The 15,941-nt window shown below is 42.1% G+C and overlaps 1 protein-coding gene and 1 non-coding gene across 2 annotated transcripts in view; both read right to left on the bottom strand.

The window, feature by feature from the left end:
* Window positions 1–15,941, bottom strand: part of RCOR1 (REST corepressor 1) — a 119,797-nt gene that overhangs the window by 15,552 nt on the left and 88,304 nt on the right. Inside the window, exons 4-7 of the mRNA XM_060003890.1 lie at window positions 8,705–8,757; window positions 7,070–7,231; window positions 5,964–6,082; window positions 3,519–3,597 (exon numbers count right to left, since the gene is read on the bottom strand). Coding sequence (XP_059859873.1) covers window positions 3,519–3,597; window positions 5,964–6,082; window positions 7,070–7,231; window positions 8,705–8,757 — 413 coding nt within the window. The remainder of the gene's footprint in view (window positions 1–3,518; window positions 3,598–5,963; window positions 6,083–7,069; window positions 7,232–8,704; window positions 8,758–15,941) is intronic.
* TRNAR-CCU (transfer RNA arginine (anticodon CCU)) lies at window positions 10,050–10,122 on the bottom strand. Its single transcript has one exon. It is a non-coding gene; the product is annotated as a tRNA-Arg (tRNA).

Here is a 15,941-nt window from a genome sequence, read left to right on the forward strand (position 1 = left end):
ATGAACAGTAATAAGCATATTTTCTTAACATGGCTCCAAACAATCTAAGACAAATACCACGCCATATCGTAATTGCCATCTACAAGTTCTAACACACAGCTAACAGACAAAAACATTGGCTACTGAACTTTGGCTAAATAAACACTTCAAAGTGGACTCCATTTCCTTCCTATACAGATACATCCTTATTCTGTAAACCTCTGACAAGAAGGACTCCCAGCTTCCTGCAGGAACACAGGAAGAAAAAATAACCTGTATTCCCTTCTGGTGAGCTTTGCGTTTATGAATAAGGAGTTATTTTACCCAAACAGTCCCTAGCAACTGTAGATGGACATACGGCCACAGAAAGAAAAAGGAAAAAAGAAAAAAAATGATTCAGCACATGTATAAGGATCCACTTAAATTCTCTAAATCTTTATAGATGGTTATAAAAATAAAAACTTCAATATGAAACTTGTTTATACACCTTTTCGGTTTCTTTTTTTGGATGACACAACTTTTAGGGCAACTGTGTAACTTGCTTCAAAAACTATATGCTGTCATTTAAAAATGCATGACCGCTGCTTATTTTTTTAAATGCTTTCTCTAAAACCAAAACCTTTGGAAATGAAATGCACTAATATCTTGGCAAGGAAAGGATAACATCCTAGTGGCAACCATTTTAAGAACAAGAAGTTTTGGTTAACTGTTTATAATTTCATCTTGTCAGTGTATTAACAGTGGCTGGTAAAGCTGAAAATACATTCAGCTTTTTGCTTCATATTTTAAAAGACTGAGATAAAAAGGCAATGCAAACCATGCTGGTAGCAATAAGCTCTCGAACAAGTGGTAATAAACAACACAGAAACATGTAAGTAGACAATAAGCTATGTTCTGCAATAGCGCTATGCGATTCAGTAAAGATCACCTACTGACCATGTGTCTGTTTTTGTTTTTTTTAACACCTTTATTGGAGTATAATTGCTTTACAATGGTGTGTTAGTTTCTGCCTTACAACAAAGTGAATCAGTTATATATATACATATGTTCCCATATCTCTTCCCTCTTGCGTCTCCCTCCCTCCCACCATGTGTCTGTTTTAATAACATTTTAGTAGGTAAAGAAACTGAGATTTAACCATTTTTCTTTTTAAATTAGAAACTGCTATATAAATAACAATTACAGAAATTAATATAAAACCAAGCCTCTTTCATTTAAAATGTTCCACTGAAGAACCTAATAAATAACAATGCATCAAAACAAAGCTTACTAAAAATTGCAAGTACAATTTGATTTCCCAAAAAGCAATGTAATTTAGCTAATCCTTAAAATGATCTTGTTATTTGGGCACTCATATAAATCACTGGTAAGAGTGCTATCCAGAAAGAATTACCAGTTTCCTATTTGATAATATATACCATACCAAAAGAAGCCTTAAGAATATATCTAGAACACTTTGACTCAATAATTCAACTTCCAGAAATTAATTCTAATGGAAAAAATTAAGTGCACAAATATGTAGTCATGAGATCAGCATTTCAGCATTACTTACAGGGAAAAAGACTGTAAAGACCCGTATAAGATTAATTAACTCAGTTATAAAAGATCTGTAATGATGGAATAACATACAGCTATGCATACAAATATGTTTGACATAAAAATATGTTCAAGGTTCAGTATTGACGTTCCTCAAGAAACTAAAAATAGAGCTGCCATAAGATCCAGCAATCCCACTCCTGGGCATATATCTGGACAAAACTATAATTCGAAAAGACACAGGCAGCACCCCTATGTTCACAGCAGCACTATTTACAACAGCCAAGACATGGAAACAACTTGAATGTCCACTGACAGATGAATGGATAAAGAAGGTGTGGTACATGTATACAATGGAATATTACTCAGCCATAAAAAAGAATGAAATAATGCCATCTGCAGCTACATGGATGGACCTAGAGATTATCATACTAAGTGAAGTAAATCACAAAGAGAAAGACAAATACCACGTGATACCGCTTACATGTGGAATCTAAAATAGAACACAAATGAACTTATCTACAAAACAGAAACAGACTCAGACACAGAGATCAGACTTGTGGTTGCCAGGGGGAAGGGGGTTGGGGGAGGGATGGACTGGGAGTCTGGGATTAGCAGATGCAAACTATTATATACAGAATGGACAAACAACAAGGTCCTACTGTACAGCACAGGGAACTATATTCACTATCCTGTGATAAAGCATAATGGAAAAGAATATATACACAAAACTGAATCACTCTGCCATACACCAGAAACTAACACAACATTGTAAATCAACTATACTTCAATTTAAAAAAAGTGTTCAAGGCAGAGTAAATTGAAAAGGTTATAAAATTATGTATTAAGACCCGATTTTATCTTTTTAAGCTTACAGATTCGGAGCTATGTATAGGCATATGTATTTTACAGAGGAGGTCGTCCGGAAAGAGGCACCGAAATGTTAATAGTGACATGGGTGATGAAATGATACATCATTTTCATTTTTCCCTTTTGTTTAGCTGTATTTCCTACATGTCTATAAAATCATACATTATTGGTGTAATTTTAAAGTTTAGGTATGTCTAGACCCTTTCGTTTTTCTCATACTTTAGTACCTTTTGAGAAAGAAAACCTTTTCAGATTTTACTGAAACTACAGACTCTGTCTTTAGAAAAACACTTATGTGAACACATGTAAAAGTCATGCCCATGCTGGGATTCCGTACTCCACCCTGAATGAGGGGCTGATGGGCACCAATGGGCTGAGGCCCTTTTTCCTCAGCTGTGGTGGTGGCACCCATCAGGGAACTGCTGCAGGCAGCTCTGTACCGTGGGGGTCCCCAACTAGGCCACAGAACTCTGGTCTACCCGGAGGGCCCTCGGGGACCCCACATACGCTTTATTCAATTTTTATGAATGGGCAAAATAATGCAAGACTCTAACCCCCATTTCAAAAGGCTAAGACCGTCCAGACACCCCACTGTTCTCAGTGGACAATTTACAATAAGTAAATGTTATAGATATACCCCCCCAAAGTCATGTATAATTGTAGGGACTCGTGGACCTCTTGGATCCAGAGACTATAAACCTTTGGCGTAATGATTTTTAAAACTTGAGAGATTAAAACTTCACCATGACCCAGAGGGTGCAGGCCCCGGGCAGATACAGAAGGAAGGCGGCCACCAGAGCCGAGGAGGGGCCGAGCTCGAGCCCGGTCCTAACAAGGCCCCTATGTAACCTGCTGAGCGAAGGGCCCAGGCAAGAAGGCAGTGAGAACTGTTACCCTACATAAAAACTTTCCTCGTTGATGCCATTTTTTTCGTTAAGGCTTCCTTTCTCGTATTTCTTAGCAAACAAAATTCTAAGTTCTACAAAGCAAAGTTAGTATTGTTTACAAAGCCACACCATGATGCCTTGTACACAGCACTTAATATATTAAGTAGAATGAGAAAAAGGAATGTTTTACTTATGAAACTAGTAATGAAATTTATTTGTCTTAACAGTACTGGGGGAAAAAAATACCTCCTTTTTGCTTTCCTTGTTTTGATCAATCTCAATGTCAATGGCATTATTTCCATTTGTTTCTTCCAGTTCATCCTCACTGGAAGACAAAAACAAGTTACTGAAAGATTATTTTGTACTAATTCTATTTAATACACAAATATAAGCAATATATTGATTTAATGACAGATGTAATACAAAATTAGTATATGTTTTCAGAATGCTGAGATAAATACATTTTTACAATTCAAATGAAATACCAATTCCATAGCTCTTTTAGTCTAAATGATTAAAAAAGCTATTAAATGGGTTTCTAACTCCCAAACCAGGCCTAAAACATTGTCGCTTTATTATTTGTAAAGTGTTTTCTCTCAACTAAAAATGTCAAATTTAAGACATTTACTTTAATTCTCCATAAGTAGCTAATGGAGGACCAGGACATGATCATTAGATATAACTGAGAAATTATTCAGGAATAAAGCCTATTTTATTGGGAATAAATTCACCAACAAGTAAAAATCCATGTTCGAGTCCCACCTGTCTACTCACAACTACACAAGTCTGAGAATGGGAGAGGCTTTTTGGTGGCTCGAATAACTGGTATTTTAAGTTAATTTTAAAAAGAACGCTCGCAAAAAAAAAAAAAAAAGAACGCTCGCATTGATATGGTGCATGCTTTTGTTTATATCCTTCCATGCAGTATTTCTTACTTAAAAAGAAAAAAAAGGGCTTCCCTGGTGGCGCAGTGGTTGAGAGTCCGCCTCCTTTTGCTTAAAAAAAATGTGAAAGCGAAGGCTCACAGAAGCCAGGCAGCCTGCCCCAGTCTGCCTGCAGCTAAAGCCAGCTGAGCAGTGGTGGCAGCAGAACACTCAGGGTTTCAAATGTCAACACCCACTTTGTCTCAGGAACCCATCCCAGGTGACGCACCCACTGTGCTCTCCTTCTCCCCCAACCCACCCCCAAGGCCCACAGTGGTAAGAAGTTCTGGCTGAGGAAAGCATGTCTGAGAGGAGAAAGAGCCAGGGGTGGAGGGAATTTTCCCAGGCCCTGCCGTTCCTTTCACAGGGAGGTCCCGTTAGAAAGACAACAATCTCTCAGGTGCTTCTGCCATGGCCAGGGTGCCCCACCTCTGTTTGCATCCCGACGGTGTGAAGGTGCACCGGGAAGGTAGGAGCACCCTTGTGCAGATGCAAAGTGAGAACAATGCCCTTATCGCTTCATCCTCAAGGATAACAAATCCCAATCTTTTTTTTTTAATTTAATTCTGATTTCAGCTTAGTAAACCGCACTTGTTTGTAGTAACAGACTTAGTTTATAAACAGTAAACTAGACCTAACATATAAAGGAAACAAGGGATTTTAATCAAAAATTGCTATAACACTAAAAACAAATTCAGTAGAGTTTGCTACTTTTCTTTGGTCACAAAGAGTACTGATCCATAAATAGACCCACTAGTTATGTATGTTGCAAACTAAAAAATATGCAGATGTGTCAAGGTCAACAATTTTATCTAATCTTATGGTTGGAAAGAGCTTCGCAGATGTCTCCAAAAGTGATAATTCTCAATCTGTCCCCACAGGTTATTCTCTTTCATTTGAAATCATAAGATACTCTCCTAACACAGGGCCACAGAGATCATATAGTTTATACTTCTTCGTTTTATTCTGTATTGTTAATTTATAAAAATAATATATTATAGAAAATATAATTTTTAAAAGCCACCTATATTCCCACTACCATAAAACCCACTATGTTTGTGTGCTGCCTTCTAGACCTGAAGCATCTTCATTTTAGAGCTGAGGAAACAGAGGCCTGGAAAGGAGTGCATTGACCCAACCTGCCTGTGAGACCATCAGCAGACCCTTCAGTTGAGACCAGAACCCACTTCTGCGGGTGAGCAAAGGCCGCTTCCCTGACTCTGCTGTATGTAAGGCTGAGGGCGTGATGGTTAAGGTGCGTCCTATGCACTAAGCTGTCCTTAAAACTAACCTCCTTATTAGGAAGTCATAGAATGTTCCCCTCTCACTCACTCACATACACAAAATGGACGGTAAAAAAGGAAGAAGGGAATCTAAACTGCAGATTTTAACATGCCAAACATAAAAACGTCAACTGAATCCTGCAGAAGCACACCAAGTAAATTTCAACATAAGAAGAGATTCCTTTTTACTAAAAGAAGACACCCTTAAGGGGCACAAAGGAATGTGTTGGAAAGTTCACTCATTCAGAACAAAGTGTGCTGACTGCAGAGCGGTGAGAAAAGACACCTTCAGAAGGTAGCACTCATGCATTAACACAGCTCATGAGCATGGAGCTGAAGGATATTTGTGTATGTTCTGGTTCCACCAGGAAAGAACTGGGGGAAATCCGGTCCCTCTACCTTTCCTTTGTGTACCCACCAGCTCTTAGAAATGCCGGTGCAAAGATCTCCAAAGGGCTGAGACACCACCCCGCGTGCATACCGACCTTTCCTCCCGCTCCCGTTTCTGTTTCCGAGCGTGGCGATCCATCACGCTGGTTTTAGTCCTCGTCTTCTTCCAGGAGTAGTAAAATTTCACCAGGCTTGCTATAGATTTATCAGGAAGCTAAATATAAAAAACGAGTTGGCTTAGATTTAAAGCTAATCTTTAAAAATCAAATGTGTGTAGATATATTTCATAAGGATCACTCTCATGTATTCAGAAATGTCCTAAGTCACAGCCATTTCTCCCTGAATTCACAGAAGAACTCTCATCGATACATTTTCAAATTACTGAAGTTTGACTGTAAGTGAAACTTAGCCCATGAAAGACTGCAGTCAGCTTAAGATGAATCAGAGTTTTCACACGACTACAGCTTCTAACATAACTTCTAGGTTATTTTTTTAAAAATTCATTTTAGCACTAATGTAACCGTCAGTAAGCTTTCACAGTAGGAGTCCACCAAATACCTTTCTAGAAGTGACAGGTCAGCAAAACTCCCCAGGGAGACAGGGGCCCCATGATGTTTGGCCTCATCCACCATCAGAGACCCTTTCTATCAGAACACTCTGGGGGGACTTCCCAGGTGGCACAGTGGTTAAGAATCCACCTGCCAATGCAGGGGACATGGGTTCAGTCCCTGGTCCAGGAAGATCCCACATGCCACGGAGCAACTAAGCCCGCGCACCGCAACTACTGAGCCCACGCGCCGCAACTACTGAAGCCCGCGCACCTAGAGCCCGTGCTCTACAACAAGAGAAGCCACTGCAAAATGAGAAGCCCGCGCACTGCAACGAAGAGGAGCCCCTGCTCGCTGCAACTAGAGAGAAAGCCCCCGTGCAGCCATGAAGACCCAATGCAGCCAAAAAAAAAAAAGGACACTCAGGGTCGTCCCGACGAGAGGGGTGGGGTGGGGTGGGCTGAGGTACCGCTGTCAAGCTGGGAGGTGCTAGGGAATAGCTCACTCTTGTAATGTGAAGCCGCTCACGCACCCAGCAGCTTGCAGTGAGCCGCTTTATTAAGAACGGGAACACTCATGCTCGAGGATGACAGCCCTACCCCTCAGGTACATTGCGGGGCGGGGGCACACAGCGAATGGTCTCACCTACTCACCATTTGTTGGATTCTATGAAAAGTTTTCCCGTGAAAACTAAAGGCTTGCTCAAATAAGACTTTATCTTCCACAGTCCACTCATCTGGGAAGGGGGTAAAGTTGGGCAAATCAGCCAATGATTTTTCAATATTATGCTTATGCCAAAAGAGCATCCCAAGAGCCTAGAAAAACAGTATCAGTGAAATTTTTAGACCAACAACATGACTGACATGACTGAAACATTAAAGTGGAAATGAGGCTGGCACAAGAAGAGCAAGTATTTCTTCATACCCAGACAAATTCACAAATGGCGAACCCACATACACTGCTAAGTGGCAGACGCTGATCCGTGCCCTTCTGTACACTAACTCATTTGTCTCGAGCCCTATGAGGTAAGTTCCATTATTCTCAATTCTCAAGTTGGAATATGGAGGCCCTGAGAAATTCAGTAACTTGCCAATGGTCACAGCTAGTAAACAGCAGAAGCAGTGGGACTCTGGAATCTGTGCTCGTACAGGGTCACACTCTAAAGCCACTGGATATGAAGGAGAAAGTAACTCAAAAAGCACACAATTGTTTGTTATTCTTTTGCCAAAAAATTTCAAATCTAAAGAGTTTTCTCCAGCTCAGAAAGGAAAAAAAATACAAATGGGTAAGGAACAAATTAGAAACAAGAGAATTCAGGAATACTTTCCAAAGAAAACTCCCTGTATGTCAATTTTAAAGTGGAAATGATCATACTTTTGAAGACCAAAATCCTTAAAAATTCATACAAGTGTAATCAGCAATCATCCAATAATAATTACACTTTCTAAATAGAAAAAAAATCGATGATTTTCTGAGGAGCTTTGTGAAGTTCATAAGTAGGGTTTGGAGAAAGAGAAGCATACACTTCTTGCTTTGAAAGATTCTGAAACTACTTTATTGTAATTGGTTTTCCTGACAGTTCTACCAGGGTAGAATGACTAAAAGTAAGGCCAAGGCTAAAAGAAAGGGTCCAAGTCTATATAACCAGAATCAGTGGTATCCTCAGGCATTAGGGTAAATGAAAAATTTTGGTAATTTACAGGCTGTAAAATCTAGATCAGTACAAAGGAAAGCACTAATCCAATTTAATGTGATTACCTAAAAGAATCGTAATTAGAAATAAGGCTGAAATAAGATATCATCACACTTTGGGAGAAAAATTAATCTTGTGGATTTCTCATTAATTGGCTCCAAACAATTTTTTAAAAACCTTAGTCAAATTTTACAACCAGAAAGTGATTCAAAGCAATTAATATTAAAACAGGTTTGAGTAGGTTTGAGTGTGACACCATGAGTCAGGAAAAAAACCATCACGCAACCACAAGAATGATAAACAAATCCCATATTCAAATACGAAAGCATTATGCCCAAGTATCCAGCACCTAAGAGCCACTGCTCCCCTAAACAGTGCAGACTGGCAGGAACACATGCATGCTTTTCCAATCAAAGGGTCTTCTACCACTCATCTCAAGCAGTAAAAAAGGGGACTAGAGCCTTGTATAATACTGCTAGTGACTACAAAGAAAGGCTAATGAGCAAACAGTGCTACCGAACACAGAGAATAGAAAAAAATTAACAGGTCAACTATAAACCCCATTTGTAACAACAAAAGAAAACCATGCCATTACCTGTTCCATGTTGTACCCATGCTTCTCTTTGGCAATGGCAATGTATTCATCCACTGAAAAAGAAGATAAGAGGCCGGTAAACAAACTGAGGGACAGGGCGTAGTCTACGGGCACCAGAATTGACATTGACGTATATGTATTTCAGGCCGGCCATGCACAAGAATAAAAATAAAGACTAGACAGGAACAAAATAGAGCTGAATAATATGATCTCATTATGGGTCTTACATATATAAATCCCACAGAGAAATGGCTGAAAAAATACTCACAGTACTTATTTCTGGATGGTGAGATTATAATTCTGTTTTTGTTTTAAACAAGGTTCTACTTAAATTTTCTATGATAAATATTACTTTGGTACTTTGAAAAATAATTATTTAGAAATAAAAAGAAATATTAAATAGGGGTTTGCTTTTAAGTCTAAGCTGAGGTTGAAGAACAAGCAACCCACTTTTATGTTAAAAAAAAATCTGAGATAAATTACATGCACCACCGCCTAGTATTTGCTCTCCAACTCCCAAACAAGGGGGCTAATGCCAGCTCTCAAGCACTAAGGAGACACCCAGGAAAACTAACAGCCTCAAGCCCCAGAGGCTGCCACCCCCAGTGACAAACCTCCCTCCTCTCCACGCTTTCTAGCCTTTCTTCCAGAAAAATACGAGACTACCAATCAACAGCACTTCTTTATTCATGTATGACTTTTCTTCATAAACTACAAAAATAATACAAGCTTGAAAATCAAATAGCACAGAGTTGTATGAAACAAACACTAAATCCTACTAGCCCCTATTGCCCTTCCCTCAAAACTCACTCTCCAGGTGCAATGACCAGACTTAGAGTTGAGAAAATAAGGCTGAGTGTTACAGCAGACACCTAATAAAAGTCAGTGCTTCTAAGTTTCAGAATGCTGTTCAATTCTATCACAACCATCCTTCCTAATTTTGGTATAACTGACAACTAACTAAGAAAAAGAAATCAATTTTGAAAAAGAATTCAAACTCATTAGCATATATTCTAATATAAGGGGAAAATTTTTTCCACTGACAAGAGTCAATTAAGACACTAATTTTCTATTTTCTTTTTTACATCTAAAATACTCACAAACTGACTGGTTACTCCACTCAGAAGAGAGTAAAATTCCAATTTACCTGAGAGTCAGTGAATGATAAAGGCCCTTGTTTGTTCCAAAAGTTGACACTGGTGATTTTTATTTATTTTTAAAATATTCATTCATTCATTCATTTTGTTGTGCCAGGTCTTAGGCACATGGGCTCCTTGGTTGCTGCCAGTGTGCTCCTTAGTTGTGGCATGCAAACTCTTAGTTGCGGCATGCATGCGGGATCTAGTTCCCTGACCAGGGATTGAACCTGGACCCCCTGCATGAGGAGTGCAGAGTCTTAACCACTGCACCACCAGGGAAGTCCCACAACTGCTGATTTTTAAAATGGGGGCGTAAATATTCTGAAGTGTGTCCCTTGTTTTACTTCACAATAGGGTAGATTATGCCAAATAAGAGAAAAATGCTCAAACGTTCAAAAAAAAAAAAAGAAAAAAAGGGCTTCCCTGGTGGCACAGTGGTTGAGAGTCCGCCTGCCGATGCAGGGGACACGGGTTCGTGCCCCGGTCCAGGAAGATCCCACATGCCGCGGAGCGGCTGGGCCCGTGAGCCATGGCCGCTGAGCCTGCGCATCCGGAGCCTGTGCTCGAGGCCACAACGGTGAGAGGCCTGCGTACAGCAAAAACAAACAAACAAACAAACAAGTAAGGCTGCAGAGCGGGTGGCTGTGCACACCTGGCCGGAGATAACTCTTCTGACAGGTGCCTAGATGCTGCCAGCGGCACCTAGAGCCCGGGGCTGGACCGCAGGTCAGAGGACAAAGACCAGGTAATGAGATGTGCTCAAGTCAAGAACACGTGAGAGAGGAAGAGAGAAAAACAATGTACAGTGAACTGAGGGTCAACCCTGGAGGTCTGCTTTAAGGGTTCCTTCTTTTAATGAATATTTAGGGAACAAACAATAAACGAACCTCAAACTTCTGCTATATAATCTCTGCGCGCATACAGGTTTCCAGACGCTGTTATTCACCTTAGCTGAGTAAGCAATGTGTAACATGTGCACACATTCAGTCATGTGATCACCAGTCAGTCAAATGATCTTCAAGCAAATAATGCACAGGCTGGACGCGATGCAGGAGGCCCTCGAGAGACTGTCCTGCCCACAGCTCTCGCTCTCGGGGCAGAACCAGAATCTGCTACACCAGTAACAGGGTCCATTAAACCTGTCCCCATTGTCTCTTACCAGATTTACCTTAAAAATTACAAGGGAAACAAAAGCATTCTTTAGATGCTTTTTCTATTTTCATCTGTTCTTTTGTTTTAACACAAAAATTAGCTGGTCGTAGGGCCAGGAAAACAGACTAACACAGTGGATTCCAGCTGCTGCAGCTAAGGGTAAATGTAACATTTGCCACATTGTAAACTGCAAGGTGCTCTTATATGGTGGCTTTTCAAGTCACACATCTTTTAGGTTTTCTTGAAGACCACCCTGCGGACTCAAATCTAAAGCAAAGGAAGAACGCTGTCATAGCTACTTAAGTAAAGTCACCTGGTCTGTCTACCAGGCGCCTTGAAGGTGTGATGAAATAAGTTAATGTATGGGGAGCCTTACAACTTGTGAAAGAATTACCATCTGATACCCACTAGCAAAAATACAATTTTTCATTCTTTTCATTGCTCAATGTCCAATAAAGGTTAGACAAACATTTGCTGAATGAATGCTGGGGGACCTGTGATATGTACAATGTCAACATTTTCGGTTCTTTTTCTAGCAAGTTGAAAGGCAGCACGTATCATTAAAAAGCCTACAGATAACAAATGCTGGAGAGGGTGTTGAGAAAAGGGGACCCTCCTACACTGTTGGTGGGAATGTAAACTGGTGCAGCCACTGTGGAAAACAGCATGGAGGTTCCTTAAAAAACTAAAAATAGGGGCTTCCCTGGTGGCACAGTGGTTGAGAGTCCGCCTGCCGAGGCAGGGTACACGGGTTCGTGCCCCGGTCTGGGAAGATCCCACATGCCGCGGAGCGGCTGGGCCCGTGAGCCATGGCCACTGAGCCTGTGGGTCCGGAGCCTGTGCTCCGCAATGGGAGAGGCCACAGCGGTGAGAGGCCTGCATACCGCAAAAAACAAAAGAAAAACAAAAACTAAAAATTGAGCTACCATATGATCCAGCAATCCCACTCCTGGGCATATATCTGGAAAAGATACATGCACCCCAATGTTCACAGCAGCACTATTTACAATAGCCAAGACATGGGAACAACCCAAGTGCTCATTAACAGATGACTGGCTTAAGAAGATGGGGTGTATTTATACAATGGAGTATTATTCAACCATGAAAAAGAATGAAATATTGCCATTTGCAGCAACATGGATGGACCTAGAGATTATCATACTAAGTGAAGTAAGCTGGACAGAGAAAGACCAATATCTGACATCACGCATCCATGGAATCTAAAAAATAATACAAATCAATTTATATACAAAACAGAAACAGACTCATACTTATGGTTATTACCAAAGTGGAAAGGGGGAGGGGTAGATAAATTAGGGGTATGGGATTAACAGATCCAAACTACTATACATAAAATAGGCAACAAAGATTTACTGTATGGCACAGGGAACTATAGTCAATATCTTGTATAACCTTGTAATGGAAAATAATCTAAAAATATATATATGTAAAAAACTGAATCACTTTGCTGTTCACCTGAAACACAATACTGTAAATCAACTGTACCTCAATTTAAAAAGAAAGGAAGGAAGGGAGGGAGGGAGGGAGGGGGAGAGGGAGGGAGGGAGAGAGGGAGGGAGGGGGAGGGAGGGGGAGGGGAGGGGGAGGGGGAGGGGGAGGGGGAGGAGAGGGGGAGGGGGAGGGGGAGGAGAGGGGGAGAGGGGGGAGGGGGAGGGGAGGGGAGGGGAGGGGAGGGGAGGGGAGGGGGAGAGGGGGAGGGGAGGGGAGGGGAGGGGGAGGGGAGGGGAGGGGAGGGGGAGGGGAGGGGAGGGGAGGGGAGGGGAGGGGAGGGGAGGGGGAGGGGAGGGGAGGGGAGGGGAGGGGGAAGGGGGAGGGGAGGGGAGGGGGAAGGGGGAGGGGAGGGGAGGGGGAAGGGGGAGGGGAGGGGAGGGGAGGGGAGGGGAGGGGAGGGGGAGGGGGAGAGGGAGAGGGAGGGGGAGGAAGAAAGAAAAGAAAGAAAGTTGGGAGGGAGGCAGGGAGGAGGAAAGGCAGCACAGGTCAGGTGTGGGGTAAGAAAGACTCAGGTCAGATCTTGGCTCTGTCTCTTGATAAAACGAGTTCACAGCTAGCGGTGCCTGGCGCATAGTAAGCCCCATATTTGAGACTGTGTTACCCTTAGCAACTTCCTAAACCTTCGTAGGAAGTTGCTCTCCCCGGAAAAGCTGGGTTATAGCACCTGACTGAAAACTACAGCACAGCAGGAACCCCTCCTCTCCCCTCCTCCTCACACAATGCTTCGGACTAGAGTTAATTCAGAATACAGCCATTGGCACAAACAATGCTGCGGACAGGGCTTGTCTCTCACCACCTTCCCACCCTGTATAGTCCCCAGCCCTCGTTCCCTTTCATCATCAGAGGGCATGGCCACCCATCACAGTTTCTGGACTCCCGATGCCCTCCCCACCACCTGCCTGACACAGCCTGCCAGGAACTATGGGTAGGTCATGAAGAAAATGGAAAGTGTACATTTTTCAAAACCTCCTGTGCGCTTTCCTTAAGCAAAAGTGAGCTTTCAACCTAAGAAAACAAAATCCACTCCCGACTGCCTTGTCTGTGGACAAAAGATGAAACAGGAAGGGAAGCAAGAGAAGTACAAGCTGCCTGAGACAAAGAAAGCCGGGGTCCGTGGGGTCATTTCCAACACTTTCTTTTATCTGGCAACAGTAATCTTGACTTTGCCTGTAGAAGACTGAAGGTTAACCAGAGTCCATCCCAATCTGGGGCGAGGAGCCACTGCGGGCAGAGTCACTGAATGAGCTGTGATCAGGACATCCCAAGGTCCCTGGCCCGGGCATCTGCACCCACCAGCCTTCCCTAGGGCACAGGCCAGAAGCATGTGTTTCTTGTACAGCTTAGCTAACAGTCTAATCCGTCGTCAGCAGCAGAAGAATCAGACACAGAGTTAAGTGTACTCTGCTTTAAAAACAATTTAAAAAGAAATAATGCAATGTTTTTAAAAACTTGAAAACTCCTATAGGAACAACCAGGGAGAACTGTCTCATCTTAAATTATGATGGATAAAGACACCTGCACCACTCTGATCCTTTAAGAAGTACACGGACTATACAAACCACGGCTTTTTTTGACAAGACCTTACCATTATGGAAAGCATAGGTGAATGAATTACGTTTTCGGGGTAACATCACTTAAAGGTAGAAGGTGTGAGGGACTTCCCTGGTTGTGCAGTGGTTAGGAATCCGCCTGCCAATGCAGGGGACACGGGTTCGAGCCCTAGTCTGGAAAGATCCCACATGCTGCGGAGCAACTACGCCCACGAGCCACAACTACTGAGCCCGTGCCACACTACTGAAGCCTGTGCGCCTAGAGCCCGTGCTCCACAACGGGAGAAGCCACCGCAATGAGAAGCCCGCGCACCTCAATGAAGAGTAGCCCCCGCTCGCCACAACTAGAGAGAGAACCCGTGGGCAGCAATGAAGACCCAAGGAGGCCATAAATAAATAAATAAACAAGTAAACGTATTTATTTTTAAAAAGGTAGGATGTGTGAGATTCATCAAAAAAATGTACAAAATTCATACGGCTCAGTCAAACGTTTACTGAACTACCCTTACTATGCACTGAACGCTGCACTAAGTAGGCCAAAATACAAAAGAAAAATGATCTATTGCAGTAGCTTGAAACAACACACAGGTGGCAGAGGAGAACATAAATACACAAAATAACAGTAGATGCAGGATAATGTGAGAATGCAAAATACTCAGTAACTAGTGACGGCGATGATGATGACTCAAGGAAAGCTTCCTAAAGATTCAACAGCTATACTGACTATAAGAGTCACTAACATTTGAGAATTTACTATGTTCGGGCCACTGCTCTAAGCTCTCTACCAGGATTATTTTTTTAATCCTCTCCGATAATTCTATTATCACTCCCATTGACAAATGAAGAAACTGAGGCGCAGAGAAGTTAGACCATTTGGGCAGGGTCACACAGCTGGTAAGTAGCAGTGCTAGGACTCATGTACACCGAGTGTCTGGCCCCAGGACCCATGGCGTTAAACCTCCGTTCACTATCCCATCTCTTGAGTAAGGGAGACCGGGGGTGGGGGGGGGGGGTGGGGAAGGGCATGTCAGATAAGAACAGTCTCCACGGTAGAGAGAACTGAGCAAGGCACATCAACACGATCTATTCAGTTTGAATGAAGTTAAGAAAACAGAACTGTGGCTGATGAAGGAAGGGACAGAAACTGAGGGTAACAGGCAAATGGCTGCCTCCTGCGAGGCTTCATTGGTTTCTATATTCATGTTTTAACCCAATGACCTAAATGCTCCCAGTACCATTAGTAAGAATCTCAAATTCAATTGCAAAAAGGGGAAGAATGCAGATGAAAACTGCCCCCTTAACCTTAACTCACCCTTTCCTCCCCCAGATACTGCAGCGATTTGGAATACCTTGTGATCTTGCATAGTCTATGCAGAGCAAGAGGCTGACACCATAAGGTGTGCTGAGGACAAAGCCACAGCCTTAATACAGCTTTTTAAAATTTTTACCATCATAACATTTACAGTAGCTTTAGGTGCTGCAAAGGAAATACCGTACCAATTTCTCTCTCGTAACTCAAAATGAGCATGCTAAGTTTTCTTCAAGAATATGGTAACAAATATCGTGGTACCTCTTTTTATTATTAAATAAGAAATGAATTATCACTGTAACTCGCTGAGAATCAAAATGAGCTTAAATCATTTAGGTAGAGCAACTGTGCCACCTGGTGGGCACAAACATTACTACAGCTAATATTTCAGTGATCCCTCTGAATATCTTGAGGTGGGGGATAGAGGGCTTAAGAAATAAGCCACAGAGTCTCAGCCAGAGCACAATGTAATGTAATGAACCAGTCCTTCCTAGTCAATGATGAAACACATCTTCTTCATGACAATGCTATTTCGTAATGTAGTTTTGTTAAAATCCCACTCTAGAGAAAAAGCT

This window comes from Delphinus delphis, chromosome 2 (assembly GCF_949987515.2).
Source record: "Delphinus delphis chromosome 2, mDelDel1.2, whole genome shotgun sequence".
In the NCBI taxonomy this organism is placed as follows: domain Eukaryota; kingdom Metazoa; phylum Chordata; class Mammalia; order Artiodactyla; family Delphinidae; genus Delphinus; species Delphinus delphis.